The sequence below is a fragment of the Myripristis murdjan genome, chromosome 4 (genome assembly GCF_902150065.1).
Source record: "Myripristis murdjan chromosome 4, fMyrMur1.1, whole genome shotgun sequence".
In the NCBI taxonomy this organism is placed as follows: Eukaryota; Metazoa; Chordata; class Actinopteri; order Holocentriformes; family Holocentridae; genus Myripristis; species Myripristis murdjan.
The window spans coordinates 16,050,709-16,066,031 of record NC_043983.1 but is presented as its reverse complement, the minus strand read 5'-3'; the positions used below and the strand labels follow the sequence as shown (position 1 = coordinate 16,066,031).

Below are 15,323 nucleotides of genomic sequence, written 5' to 3'. Positions count from 1 at the left end.
CCCTTCAACCTTGAAAAGGGTCACTGAAACCAAGCTGACTTAGCATTTTCTGCCTGAAAAATTCAGAAGGTAGCTATTAGCTCATCAGTGTTTGTTATCGCACACAAAACACTGCACCCACCACTACACTACAGAAGACCTTCTTGGTACTGTACACAGTTAGCTGTCTCTGGTTTTCTATCTTCAATTATTGCACTACATTCTTAACAATGTACAACTAGCAAACGTAAAATGATTTTCTGAACATGCTGGTCATTCAGAGATACAAAGAATCACATGGGATCAGTTAGTGCATTACACATTTGGGGCATAGGATAGGGACAGGATCTGTCTTCCCCCTGGCGCACAAAGCTAAAGTGACAAGAAACTGAAATGTTGTTTCTCCTGAAGCCCTTGAACAGTCAATAATGATCACCGTGTTTACATTTCATATCACACACACCATATACGCTGTAATTTCACCAGCAAGCCATTTTACTTCCGCCAATTGCAACTTGAAATATCCCTTGTAAAAAAAAAAAAAGCCCACTTTTTAGCACTGAAATGTTGTCTATTACTTACGCTTTGTTTCTTTACAAAAGCCACTAGACATTTTATAATTAATATAAATTGCTCTTTCTTAGATGATTACCTCACATTGTTTTAGTACACATAAAACGTATCTGAAGTCTTGAGCTACTGACCGGCTGTTCTTGGTTGGGGTCGGAAGTGTTGACTCCCTCGTCCAGCTCAGACAGCCCATCGTCCAACTCCTGCTGCTCATGGCCCACAGGGTCTTGAAGGGATTGGACCTCTGCTTCAGGACCAGAACCTTGGCCCTGCTCTGGCCTCTGGTCCTCTAGACCAGCCACATCCACACTAGAGCACAGCAACCGGGCCAATCAGGTGAAGATGGAGGAGGCAAAGGAGACGAGAGGGGAGGAACAGGGATAAGGAGAGGAGGAGAACACAAATGAGTACATAGTAGAGCTGGACATACCTACATACAGTTGGACATCAGAAACAAAAAAAATTAAAATATTCCATTCAATATTGACAGTCCTTGGTTGTGAGCGAGCAATACGATGGAAAAAGAAAGGAAAAAAAAAATCTGAGGAGAAGTAGGAAGGGAGCAAGGCCAGCGGTCGATGGTTGCGCGTAGCAGAGAGGAGTGGCGGTTACCTTGATTACCTGTCTCTGTGCTTTGATTGGCCGCTGGGGGTTATTAACTCACCTGGAGAGAGGGCTGCCAAAAGGGGAGTTTTCACAGGTTGCCAGTTTGGGGGGAGTGACCCCGCACTGTAAGCCAGAGAGCACAGCAAAGACAAAGCTGTCTACTGGGGGTTCATCTCCAGCACTGGCAACCCACACTGCACTGAGGGAAAGAAAGGACACGCCGTTTACCACAGCTCCTTACACTGGGGAGGGAAGAGAGGGGAGGGAGGGGTGGGAGGAGAGGGAGGGACGGGGACAAGGAAGCCACAAGAGAGAAAGGAGTGGGAGAAGATCTACAGGGAGTGTGGGGAGCGCAGGAGAGGAGAGAGAGAGAGAGAAAGCAAGAGAAAGGATTTGGAGAGAAGGGGTGGAGAGGTGGCTAGCCAGTCGGGTTCTTGAGTTACAGCGCCTAAATTGATGGCTGAAAAGTCCGGATGATGACAGCCATTTACAGTCAAGTCGAATGCACAAGTAGCCTCGGACACTTTCTTCTTGAAGATTCCAAAGAGACATCAAGACTAATCTTGGCAAAAATATTTGGAGTTCCATGTCCTCACAAAAAACTTCCATTGCAGAGAAAGTCCAACAGTAAAAATAATGAGGGTCATTCTGCACGAGCAGTTCCATGAGACACTTTTACGTTTGGACGACCAGTTCCATGAACAATGACTTGCAGACCATCCAAGGTATCAGACCAACTCTCCTTCGAGCTTCTCTTTCAGTCATTTACGTTGATTAAATCATAAAACAAAAATAATTCAAACAAAAACAACTGAAGGGAATAAAAGTGGAGCAACAGAATATTCAAAACATGTAAAATGTTTGTCATGACAGTGCTTAATATACATGGAGTAGATTGAAGTTGGCTTTAACCATTATTAAGAGTACAGAGAACAGATATTTATACACACATCTAGAGTTATAATTTGAGTTGTATGATGTGACTCTGTCTGTAGTTATAGCCAACCTCTCACTAAAGCCAGAGACCCAGGGTCCCTGGTGTGATGAACTTTATATGAGCTTACCCTGTGTGGGCTGGGCTGGCACTGTGTGAGGTAGGTGTGTGTTCGGCTTCATCTAAGGATGGGGAAGGGGCTGGAGTTGAGTCCAGGCTGGGATCAGGAGCCGGGACGTCACTGGAGATTTCTGCAGGGGCTGGGGTTGGTGGTTCTGTGGGTGCTTGGCCCTGTGCTGAAGCTGCAGCTGGGTCAGCAGTAGAGGAAGCTGGTGCTTCCTGGTCATGGTCCTGGTCCAGGATGTCAGTCGGGAGATCCACATCAGCCTGGACGTCTCCGTGGAGTTCTGGCTCGGCAGCAGCAGGGACAGTATCAGGCTCTGGTTCAGCCTGAACCTCCACCACTACAGCCTCCTGTGGATTCACAGTCTGTAGAGACAAAGCACAATACCACTCACACTTAACAGGATGAAAAACTAAAACATGGAATTTTTCATTAAAATTGCAAGAATCTGAAGTCCTTTCTATTCAAAAAGAGGCCCGTTAGTTGAAGTTAAATGAGCGGGTTTGATTACGAGATATAAACTTTTTGTATTTGTGGCGCCCCTTGAGGGTGAAGCACGTTGTATTTCAGATGCGCTCAATGAACATTCCAAGATATATGTCAAGTTTTGTGTTGATTCAATACAAAAATTAATAAGTTGGAGCCAATTTCCTGTTAAACCCTGTCCTTTTGCAAAGTTTTTTGATCAATGGCAAACAGCTATTTAGGCCCATCACGCTCATTTATCTCAGTCCCAAGGCTGTATACCAAATTTGGTGTTGATACAGTCAAAATCCAAAAAGCAGATGTCACTGTTACTGTTTTCAGTTTATGCAAATTAGCATAATTTCTAGTGCCACCACCTGGCCGATAGCACCCATTTTTCTTGTGAATCGTTTGCACATCATTCCCAAAGTTTCATGTCTGTAGCTCATTCCAGCTCACGGTAATTTGAGCCTCGGCAGAGAACAAAAAATAAACCTGGACAAACCTAAAAAGAAAATCCCCATTTTTAATAACGTTTACCATCCCTTCAAAGGTATTCAGCTGAACCAAGTGAACTCCGTCTTTCTCCTGACAGATAAGAATTTAATTATGATTCAAGCTTCAGGCTCTTGCACTTACCTTGACTGTGCTTCTGCAGCACTGGGTCACTGGTTTGAGTAGCCAGTGCTCATGTGAATAAATATAATATTAAATGAATGCTGGATTGCCAAGATGGTTTAATAGCTTAGGGGTGTGAGGTGTTACCTGTTCATTATTATCTTGGTGTGTGTCGTGGTGTATTGCCAGCTGCTTTAGTGCAGCTGCTCTCTCCGTCTCCAGTCCCACGTCGTAGGATGTGTGTGTTGTCCATTCTTCTGCCACCTGAGGAGGAAAAAAATCCCGGAACAATTTTACACATCATCGTGCATACCACATATTTGAATACAAAGGTAAATGTTAACAAAGCCATTACAGCCTGGGAAATGTCAATATTTGACAATGTTGAAGTTTCTATTAGCTTAAACCTGGCCTTAATCCAAATCTGATAGACTAAGGATTAATATTCAAATCGCAGGTCAGCACTGGTTAGGCAACAGGAGGATGAGTTTGCATCTCAGGTCATGAAATAGCCTTTTGTTGAAGGGACAAACAAAGAATGTTAAAGGGCCGCTGACAAACTGACAGGCCTGTTAAATCGCCCTGGCACACCCGTTTGCTGCTGGACCACAAACAATGACTTCCTGTCTTCTGCGTGCGGGCACACACACACACACACGCCTAAATTCTCATTCATTCTGTCCCAAACACACACATACGCAAACAACATATGCAAAACACATAGAGAGGGTCCATTCACAGAAGCTCAGGGATTTAACATTTAACCCAAAAGTAGCTGTGACCAAGTATCAGCCTGCCCTTCTTTCCTGGAGCTTGCTACTCTCTGCTGAGCCGAGCCAAAGAGGCAAAGAGCTGGGATTCAGCAGTTTGAGATGGTATAATATGGTGAAAAACCATTCATAAGGTTTTGTAATTATTTGAAAAAAAGTTACATCAAGGATGGGAAATCAATCACAATTTTATAATTAAATGTATTTTCCACATTTTTGTCTATTATAATTCACAATAGCTGCCTTTTGAAATGAAATAATACACTAACTTCTGTTTGAAAATTAGAATTTGGATAGGGCTTAGAGCAAAATGTTAATGTTTTAAACCTAACTCAAACCAATGGATCAAATACGAATATGGATGAGCAACCAGGAATTGAATGACTGCCCCAAATAACTTCTCACCACTCAGACACCAAGCTCCTGCAGCCAGTCAGCAACTGGAAGGTAAAATGGTGCGGAAATGCTGGGATACTATGACTTTGTTTAGATTAGATTAGATTATTTTAGTGCACTTTTAAAAAATGTGAACAACACTAATTTATGGTGAAACTGGAATACAACTGCTCCTATTTAGTCATTAGCCTTTTTCAACTGTTAATGACAAGTTTATATTTGATCCCCTACCAGCTCCTCATTTCATTAAGCAACTTGCCAACAAGCTGAAGACATTTCAGCTTCCCTGCATTGCCTGGATTTGACCACGCAAGGATGGAAACTTGGATGGTGATGTAGAAGATTCTGTTATTAAAATGGATGGGTTTGACCTTTTGGCAGCCACTTTTCCTCAGAATGGTTCACCAGTTGGATATCAATCTTTTCCAACAGTACTGGGTAGTTGTTGAGGTATTCAAAATGCTCGCACATTGCTGAGTTAAGCCATTTTTTGTTGGATATAAGGCTGTGATAATGTGTCCTCTCTGTTACCTAACGTAGCCCCCGCACAAAAACCAACATGAGTCACTCTAGCAAGAAGCAATCTCCTGAGAACATACAGCTGCATTCGACAGCATATAACCATAGCCAGGATACCACAGCATAGTTAGATAACCAAGGAGTTTTTAAGTGCAATTTACAGAGACACCAGTTTATCACTGCATCCCTTGCTCAGAGGACAGCTAAGACAGATTAGTCTCCTACCTCATTCAACCATTAAATGCTGTGAAAAGAACAGAGAAAGAGCTAAGAGCTGGGAGAGGTTTTCCTATTCTGAGCTCTAACCCCACAGCGCCGGCCCTGACCTGCAATACCACCATTATGACCATGTTTATACACAGAAGTCCAGGGCACTTCTGATAACCTTTGACTTGGCTGGTTACTCAGTCTAAATGGCTCATGCTAACGTCACTGACTTGTGTGATTGACCCTGCCTCAAGCAACAACCACGAGTGAAAAACAATACAACAAAATGAACAGTTGTGCAGAGAGATAAGGTGAAAAAAACAGATGTTTTCCTCTTAAGTCAGTAGAAGCTCCTATCTTGTTAAGAGTTACAAACGACTTGTAATCCAATGTACTTGTAATCTAACATAATCCACAGCCTGTCTTTGATGACCCAGCTCTCTCACGTAGTCTTCCCTGATAATTCACCAAGTATCTACAGCAGCTCGACCTCTCTCCCTGTCCCTCTCCTTTTCAACAGGGGTTAATAGGTCACCAACGTTCATGACCCAACTCCGACTTCTGTCCTGTTAAAGCTCTGCTTAAGAGTTTCTACTTGGTGCAGTTGCAATTTCTACAGAAACATTAGCAGTTGGTGTTGACAAGGTTTGCGTATACAATGGAAGTCACAACACAGTCCCAGTCCTTGATTCTGGATGGTTGAGTCATGCCAAAGCTGTTGTGTAATACCAAATAAACTGTAACCACATAACTACTTTAAAACATTAATGCATTGAACAAAAAACATCACACTTTCTGGGACTACAGCTATATATTGCCAAGTGACATCATGTAATTATTACTAATGAAAAAAAGTCCAACATGTGTGTTCTTTGTTACAAAAATGTGTTCCTGTTGGTTTATCAAAGTAATGAGCCAAGTCAGGTTAGGCTTCAATGTGCATTTGGAGCACCTAATAGAAATGATAAGGCAAGAAACTGCAACAAACCTTGTGCTGCGTGGAGTCCTGCTCCTGGTTGTGGCTGTGAACATCGTTGTCCCCAGCAGACTGACCTGGACCAGACAAGCTCTGCTCTGAACAATACACATGATGACTGGGGAACCTGAAACACAAACAGGGAGAAATTGGTTGCCACAATATAATATCAAAATAATGTGAGTATCGTGTCACATTTAAAGATTAGGGCTTTATGTAGCAAAAAAATAATGGAGGATAAACTCTGTTGTAAAACCATGCATCACTTCCTGCCTCTAGAAATCAATGCCAGAAATCAATGATGAAAGATTGTGTAAACATGGCATGATGCCAGTTAATGTATTGCATGCTGAGGCTGTGTGATGTCACATCCTGCACAGTCAGAGTGCCTCCTTCCCTAAGGGGGAGGACCGCTGACACGTGCTCTGTGGGCACAGGCACTGAATGTAGGAGAGAGCTGAGGGCTGCATGTGCATGAGTGAGAGGAAAACCAGAGACACAGAAGGAAAGGGACAAAAACAACAGAGTAACAGGGTGGCAAAAAGCTAGACAGGGGACAGAGCTCATATCCCAGTGTGAATAATTAAGTTGCCTCTTGCTACATGTGCATTCATCCACACGCTCATTAAGCAAACTAAACTCTGCAATGAAGTTTGAACCAGTTTTCCTAACTTGCTCAGTCTCTCCTTGTTGTTTCCCTCCCTTTTCCTCACCTTTCTCCCCATGTGTCCAGAGGCTTAGCAAAGTCCGGGACATTGTTGCACCTCTGTAAGCCTTCTCTTGTTGTTAAGCCAATATTGTTTCAACACACAAGTCCTCTGTGTGTGTGTCTGTATGCACACAGAGGTCTTGTTACAGCTCCACGGTAGCCTCCTGCTTTCTTCAGATCTAATGTACTTGTTGCTATTTCCAAAGTTACACATTGCCCACTGTTGGTAATTGTATTTAAAAAGGTAGTCAACCTTCACATGCAGTCTGTCCAAGGCCAAGTGGGAAAAAGTGAGGAGGAGAGGCCTGCAGCACAGGCTACATGTGTCTTGAGGACAACGGGGCACTGTAAAACTTTCACAACTTTGCAATACAGAACTGCTGGTTTTGTACTCCAGATACAATGTCTGAATTTAGAAGTGTGTGTGCTCCAGTGAAAAAAAAATGTCACCACAGAGCCCTGACACACATACACTAAGGCTACAATAGACTAAGAGATGAGAAAGCCTATGAAAAATAGCAAAAATGATAAAGAAGCAAAGGAGATGAGCAAAATAATGGTAAAGGAAACCAATAGATGAAGAGAGTGACAGAAATAGTTGGTTCCCTGAAATAAAGACTAGAGGGAAGCTACTGAGTGTGTGTGTTTTGTGTGTTCTCCTGTGCTTCGATTGCCTGGGAGCAAGGGAGAAGAAAGCCAAACTGTGAGGTCTGTCTGAACATGTTCACTCTGCCATAACGCTACCACACTCATCATCCCCTGCATCTAAACAACTTCTGTCAACTTTTAACTCTGTCAGTCGGCAGATTGATTTGGAGCTGTTATGCTAACCCATCATAAGCTGATTGAATTAAACTGAAAAGAGCGAGCTTGGAACAGAGAGATCTTTTCACACACCTTAGTCCTCAGGGTCAGGCCAACAAGATCAAACTTGGATAGTCAAACTGAAAATGAAGTTACTTATTCCGTGTTGGTACAACTATGTTCTCTATGGGTACAAGTGTGCAGAATCACAAAGGCAGTGAGATGTGCATCACACCACCACCACAATGTGTAAATTACAAAGTGCAAAAGCCAAGTTCGGAGCGTGATAATAGCTTGTGCAATCGACTCATCTCCAAAGACAAAAACCCTCTGATAAACACGCCATGTGATCCTGAAACCGGAGTGGTTCTCCTTGACCGGTCAAATATCAATGTCAGGCCAGAGAAGAACACATGGGCACTTGTGTTATCGCCCTGTCAGCCCGGCTGTCAGGAGGGAGATGAGCAGTGAGCCCGCACGCTCACAATCACACATACCCACACCCATCTGTGAGAGTTAGCGGCCTGTCAGTCACAGGCTTTTACATAGCAGCCTTTACATCTGTTTTCTGTTCATTAACATCTGAGGTGATCGGATGATGAGATCAAAGATGTCAAGAACCTCCATCTAACAACTCATTTGCAAGAGGATCAATAAGATAAATAAGATGGTGACACACAGCTACTACTGTTCAAGTTACTATGCTCTTTGCCAAATAAAGAAAACTCCAGTCTGTGATACTCTTACACATTTATATATGAATCTACAACATTCAGGGTGATCATAACTTTTTTTCCCTGATGGAGTGTCAGTTTATGTTTATGATCCACTTTCCCTCATGTAGACTACTTCTACTTTGCAAAATGGTTTCCTACATTTCCAAACATGCTTTTCAATAAGCCCCGGTGAACTCACTGGATTTGTTGGAAAGTTTTACAAAGAGGTGGAAAGAACAAAAAATGATAACAGAGAGTGAGTTTCAAGAGCCAGCCCCTTATAACACAACACATCATGAGGCTGTGCTACATTATAGGCTATTGAGACATTTGCTGATGGAAAAAAAAAATGTCTCTGCCTCTTCTGTGATGGATTTCTCTGTGTGATTGCTGAACGTCAATGCAAAATGATCAATCTACTGCTAACCCAATCCTAATGTTTAATGTTGATATTTAAGACTCATGAAAACTTAAACAATGTTGATGCACTGGACACAGTGTCAGCTCAGGATGACACTATGTCTCTTAGAGTTTGGCACTTATCCACGGATAAAGAAAAACAGACTACCAAACAAAACAGACCAAACACTACAAAGGACATCGCCAATAGCTGGTTCTTTTGGTAACATCGGTAAAGCATTTTAGGGCGGACTTCTTTTTCCTTTTCTGGAACCCTCACAATCCTTCAATGACATTTCACGACACAAGGCCTGTGTGCTGACCTGGTTTGATAAAAGCATTAGCACTGACGGCCTGCCTCATCGTTGGAACACATCCCTGCTGATGGTCTGATGTGCGCACGCTCTTTCGTAGGCTGTAGAAATGCCTAATAATACACATTCTTAACACGGCCAGTGAGGGAAAACTGAGAACCAAGCAATGTAAAGATACTGAGGAGTAAATATGAACTGTGGGCTAATATAGGCGCCAGCTAAACTTAGAGGCATATCTTTGAACTATGATGCGTTTCAAATGTCACACAGCCTACATGTGGAAGAGAGGAGTTATATGCTCGTGGGTGGTGAGGTCTGGTCAGACTCAACTCAGAGTTCGTGGTCACCGGCCTTTAGACAGGAAGACTGACCTCCAGAGCCCTAGCACCTCTCAGGAAAGTGATATGGAAGCAGGACAGGGTCTGTGACTCATTTTACTATCAGTTAAGCAATCAATAGGTTATGCAATTAGCTGATTAACTTTTCCAAAATGTATCCACTGTACAACACATCAGGGATGGTAATGGATGGAGTCCATGGACTTTAACCATTCATTCCAGTATCTCTGTATATAGATTTATAAAAGTGCAACCAACTGGCATTTAAGTATTGGTAACCTGTGTATCACTGAGCAATTGTTCAAGTGCTGACAACACAAGTGATAAAGTAATCACATTACCTGCTCAATCAATATCTACTCTTTGCCTCCAACAGGATCAATTAAGCCAAGACAGCCAAAGGTCAAAACAGGTTACACAACATAAAAAAATGACCAAGGTGTCATGAATCAGTGCTCTTCAACCTTTCAACAGCTACACCAGCATTGTTGTACCTTCCCTATGCATGTGGACTCTTTTCCCCTAAAACAGATGTACAGAGTGACAGTACTATATGTACACAGAGCCACTCACTGTAATATCGAGGAACTTGGAAAGCAGCACAGATGGTGTGATGTAACGAAGTGACAGTTAATATCACTCAAGTTTCCTGGCAGCCAAACTCTTTGGCCCGGCTTCATACGTACCCCTCGGCTGCCTTCCAATCTCTCAGAATATTTTAGAGAGCTTCACCCCTCAGTAGTCCAGACCTTTAAGACTTACAGTGATTCAAAGCTCAGCCTGCCTGCACATCTGATACACCCAGAGACAAGCAAGACAAAGGAGAGAGGGAGGAGACTAGAAGATTGTCAGACAATCAGAGATAACAGCTTCTTACTTGAATCAAGAAACAGGGGGTGTACAGTAGAAATGGTAAAGTAGAATAGTGTGTATCCATGTAGAATCATGTCTATTCAAATTCCATGGGAATGTGGGACATTCATGACATTGAAATGTTTGGATGTGCAGAATATGCATGAAAACACTTGAAGATATTCAAGTCCCCCTTAAATGACCCCATATGACTTCTACTTCATATAAAAACAGAATATCTTAAATGATGACATCATCCTGCACTAGTGGGTGCAAATTTAAATTTCAACCAATAAAACCTTCACATATCTTTAAACACTCTTGCTCACCCACCTATACCTTTAAATAAAATTGTTGCTCTCCCAAACTGATATCCTGTTGGTTTACATTTCTCTACCTTCTCTGCACTATGTCTCACCCAAACATCCGGTGTCAACAGGAAATACATAAAATAAAGAAAGTAAGGAGTCCATTTCATGGGGTCTTAAAAACCAATGCAGATCAGTAATTCTTATATATAGAAAGAATGGCTGTTAGAGCAGTGAGATCAGAAGTTTGAGATTTGGAAAAACAGATTAAGTGCATCTAACAGAACCAGGCTAGTTATATCGTATCCTAACCCTAATTCTAGAAAAATATCTAAAAATAATAACTCTAAATGAGGAAAAGGAAGAGCAGACGGTTATAGGATTTTTCCTTCAAATGAATGAAATATTATAGATGTATGTTTGTTTTGTACATGAAGCTGGAAAATACTATGCAAGTGTGAGACAGCTTTCACTTCGTTTCTCCATCTGGTATGCACACAAGTTGTGAGAATAATCTACCAGAAGCTTTAACCACTCATCAAACCATGCAAATTACAAATTTGTCTTTGTTTCGTATAATTAAAAATGCCATAAATCAAGCTGTATACCCAACTGGCCTGTCATTATATTCCAACTGAGTAAATCCTAATCATTGGTGGCTCATTTTGTATTTATTATTATTATTATTGTTATTATTATTATTATTATTATTATTATTATTATTACTACTACTACTTCTACTACTATCATCATCATCATCATCATCTTTATTTATTTATTTATTTACATGAACTGTGCTTTCTCCATGTTTTTAAAAACAAAACATACAATCATATCATAGAATCACAGTAATTAGCCAGAGGACAGCAACAAGATTTTTGTCAACATCTTACAGTTATATTAAGAGACCCTCAGTTGAATGTTTGCAGAATCTGTTTACTCAAAGCCTGCACAGCTGCCAGAGAGCCACAGAATTGCAAGGCTTTATGAGGTCTGGAGTCTGACTAAGCTATCTTTATTGCACTTGAAGGCCCCTTAACTCCCACAGCGACTTCTCAGAATGAAAAATCCATGGCTGGAGTTCTGTTATGACCCTGAGTTTCAACACAAATGAGATTTTGTTCATATGGGCCATAGAACTAAACAGCCCTCAATTAAGCATACAATCTGATGAATGTGTGAGTTTTTAAATCTCACCTTGAATTTAATTCAACAGATTCGAAATCTCAAATATCTAGAAATTCAAGGTACCTAGAAACACCTAGGCCTAAGTCATAGACACATCGAATGATAGAACTGCTGATATTTTCTTCATTATTACTACTCCTAAATACTATTTTATGAACGCTACAATATAGTGCATCTCTTAAATTTTGATTTCCCCTGCTGTATTATATACTTTGCTTACTTATTTACTTTTTAATCCATTTAGTCATTTATGAAAAGTATTTTTTGGCAGGAAAATAGATTAACAATAGATAGATTAACAAACATTAACATTAAAATAAATAAAAACATTAACAAATACATTTAAAGCTACTCTGTAGCTACCCCTTACATAAACATACATAGCTGACAAACAGGTCACACACAATGGAGTGCAGGTTTTGGTGAACATGTCATACAGTAAACAAATCCCGTAGAATCTTCCGGTATGACAAATCCAACTCCATGACTTCCACAACGTGACTCAACCTGCTCAGTGACACAGAAGTAGCACACTGAGTGCTATTCAAATGATGAAATATTAAAATGCAGCGATTAAAATGTGTAGTGCAGTACAAGCGCACAGACTATGTCTAAAACAGACCCTGATGTCTGAAACAGGTCTGAGCGCCTCTCTGCCCCTCCACACAGCATGAGCTCCATGAATGAAAGGAAAAGACCCCGCGTCTTGACAATCCTCCTTAAGATGAAGAAAAGCAGGGGGTTGGAAAAAAAGAGGAAAGCTAAAGCTTATCTGTAAGGAGCTACTTTGGGGGTGTACTGTGACCTACTTCTGATGGTTATGCAAAACTATTACCCTATTTCCACCGAAGCAAAACTAGTCCTAGCGGCAGTTCGCAGTTGGTTCAGCTTGCGAACCCCCCAAGAACCAGCTTACTACTCCACAGGTTAGAGAGCCACGGCTTCTGGCACTGTATACCTTTGTAGTTGTCAGCTTTCTAAGCAACGTGTGTAAGATGCATATTTGCTGCCACTGTCCCGGTGTAGCCAACAGGACGTGTTGCTGCTGCAACTACACCACAGCAGCAGCGGCGTGAGGAGGCGTCTTTTCTCCCGCAGGCAGAACGGGGGAGAGCCACTTGGTGTTCACGCAAGACAAACACAAGACAAAGGAGGGTTAAAAACGGTTTGTTAAATAGCCCGAGTCGATGCCACTCAAACTAGTTTTTCTTGCCAAGAGCTGGTTCTTTGGGCGTTCTTTGGCTGAAACACAAAGAACTAGTTCAAGATTAGGCACCGGGTCTGAACCAATGCTCAAACTGCCTTAAGGTAGGAATATACTTGCTGCATGACCTAAAGTACGCGTACACAGTGCGCTTCGTGAGTGCACACACTTGCTGCAGCACAACACGTCCAAAACACGATACTGGGGGTTTCCACTAGGGGCAGACAATCGGACCCAGAAATCGCGAAAAAGCCGGTATTGCCCGTATATCGCATGCCGGTATTGTAAACAAACATGTATACACTTGAGGAGAAAGAGCTCATCATTTTGCCTCGATTAAAGATTGCAGCAGCAAAGAAAACAACGTCGCCATCGGAGGTGGTATGTGCGGCCGCTCAATCAAACCCGTAGAGCAAGCGGGGAATTTGTTTCCCCTTGTTCTGCCGATGTGTGCGACTGACTAGGAAAAAGTGTTGTCGTACAGGTGTTGGTAGTTTCAGACCAGGTCCGAGAGTCTCTTCAAAATTTTCCGCCATTGCCCTCTGACCCTCTGACCTCACCGTCACTGTGATGAGCGACCTCTACGCAAGCGAATGCAGAATACGCGTGGCAGCCATGATGGACGTCGTGAGCAGTAAGTATATCCCAGGTCTTAGTGGAAGAGTGCTATATGAGGGGGAGGCTGGAGACCCATAGAAACATAGACAGAAATATGCACAGACCACGGAAGCTAAGTGTTAAGTGTGTCATGTCAGCTACATTCCAATAGTGGGGCAATGCCTGCCTAATGAAGGAAGAGCCTGAGGCATGACTAATGAGTCAGCAGCCTGCAAATACACTCTTCCTCTTTCTCTCTCTACCCCTGTTTCCTGTCCCACTTCAGAAGCACCTGGGGATTTGTTAGAAGTGTTTTTACTTCACTCTGCTGTCCTTTTTAATGGCTACAAAAGGCTCTATCATTTTGTGATATTTTAATTGGCCCCCAATAGTGCTAGGCAGTATGGCTGAAAATATTATCAGGATTAAACATGTTCATCAGTCAGGGGATGTCCACACAACTGAATCTACCTTCTTCAGGCTTTCAAATGCTATCTGCAGCTGAGATCTGCCTTAAAGCGCTTTGACCCCCAGTGTTACTCTCAGTTACCGGTTCATCCCTTTCATAATCTGATCTGTGGTCTCAGGAGCACAAGGGGTTTGGTGCCAAGACTTTGTTTATGTTCTGAAGCATACACATGAACACCATGTTCTTGACTGAGTGGATATACCATTATAACAGGAACTAGAGTTCAACTGGGACTTTTTTTGACATAATATAATGCAATCATCAAAGGAATCCAGACCTCTAACGTCAGGGTTTATGTCAGAGTCTACAGTGAATTAAATAATACAATTGTGATCGAGAGGCATGATGGCTGAGATACAGAAACAGAGGCCTATGCTTAAAATAACTGGAATTATTCCTCAAGGATGACAGGAATTCTGCTATGGTCATTAGCAAAAATTTAGCTAGTTTTATTTCAAAAGGAAGGAACATTTATTTGAGATAATTATCAACATAGTTGTATCACTCAATAGTCCTGTGACTCCGTAGTAGAAATTCACTCTTCAGCTGCCACCCTTCACAGAAGACGAGTGTATGGTCATTTGCAGAACAGCATCCCAGCAGGTCGGAGGTCAATGTCTTGCTCAAGGACACTTCAGCAGGACAGATTATGTTGCAGGGGTTAGGTTTGCTGCAGTAGTCTGATGCAGGTGTTAGTGGTGTTACATTGTGTTCAGGCATACACCGATAGCATTTCTTGTCCACCACCCCCTGAGTCACTTTTTTTATTTAAAAAAAAAAAAAAAAAAAGATAAAAAAGGCATTTAGTTCATTTTCACATCAGTGGCCACATTCATTAATTAAAAAACTAATTTGTAAAACACTAAGAGCATTACTTAGCTGGACGATGGATGCGATAATTATGAACTGAACGTGTCTGCTCTGTGCAGCAACAGAGTCTCGGCACTGAGTAGCAAGGAGTCAGATTTCACTTATCAGTTGTTGAGATTAAGGAGAGTTGACCGACAAGATGATGGTGGAGGATCTGGTGTTCAGGTGAAAAGCGAAAGCGCCTATTTGGCAATATTTCGGTTTAAAACAAATGCTAATAGGGAACCTGATAACGTTAATGAGGCAATTTGTAAAATGTCTGCTGAAGGTGGCAGTATCTGGAGGCAACATGTCTAATCTACACACACACACACACACACACACACACACACACCTTTAAGCACACCACAAGAGTGAAGCTGTTGTGTAAGTAATGAAAGAACCTTCTATG

The 15,323-nt window shown here is 42.0% G+C and overlaps 1 protein-coding gene across 4 annotated transcripts in view; it reads right to left on the bottom strand.

Annotated features, from left to right (window-relative positions):
- Nucleotides 1-15,323, bottom strand: part of suco (SUN domain containing ossification factor) — a 53,159-nt gene that overhangs the window by 22,074 nt on the left and 15,762 nt on the right. For 3 of the 4 annotated variants that reach the window (XM_030049029.1, XM_030049030.1, XM_030049031.1), the window contains exons 2-6: nt 6,177-6,291; nt 3,444-3,560; nt 2,220-2,578; nt 1,214-1,354; nt 684-858 (exon numbers count right to left, since the gene is read on the bottom strand). In XM_030049029.1, coding sequence (XP_029904889.1) covers nt 684-858; nt 1,214-1,354; nt 2,220-2,578; nt 3,444-3,560; nt 6,177-6,291 — 907 coding nt within the window. The remainder of the gene's footprint in view (nt 1-683; nt 859-1,213; nt 1,355-2,219; nt 2,579-3,443; nt 3,561-6,176; nt 6,292-15,323) is intronic. The other variant, XM_030049032.1, reaches the window with a different exon arrangement.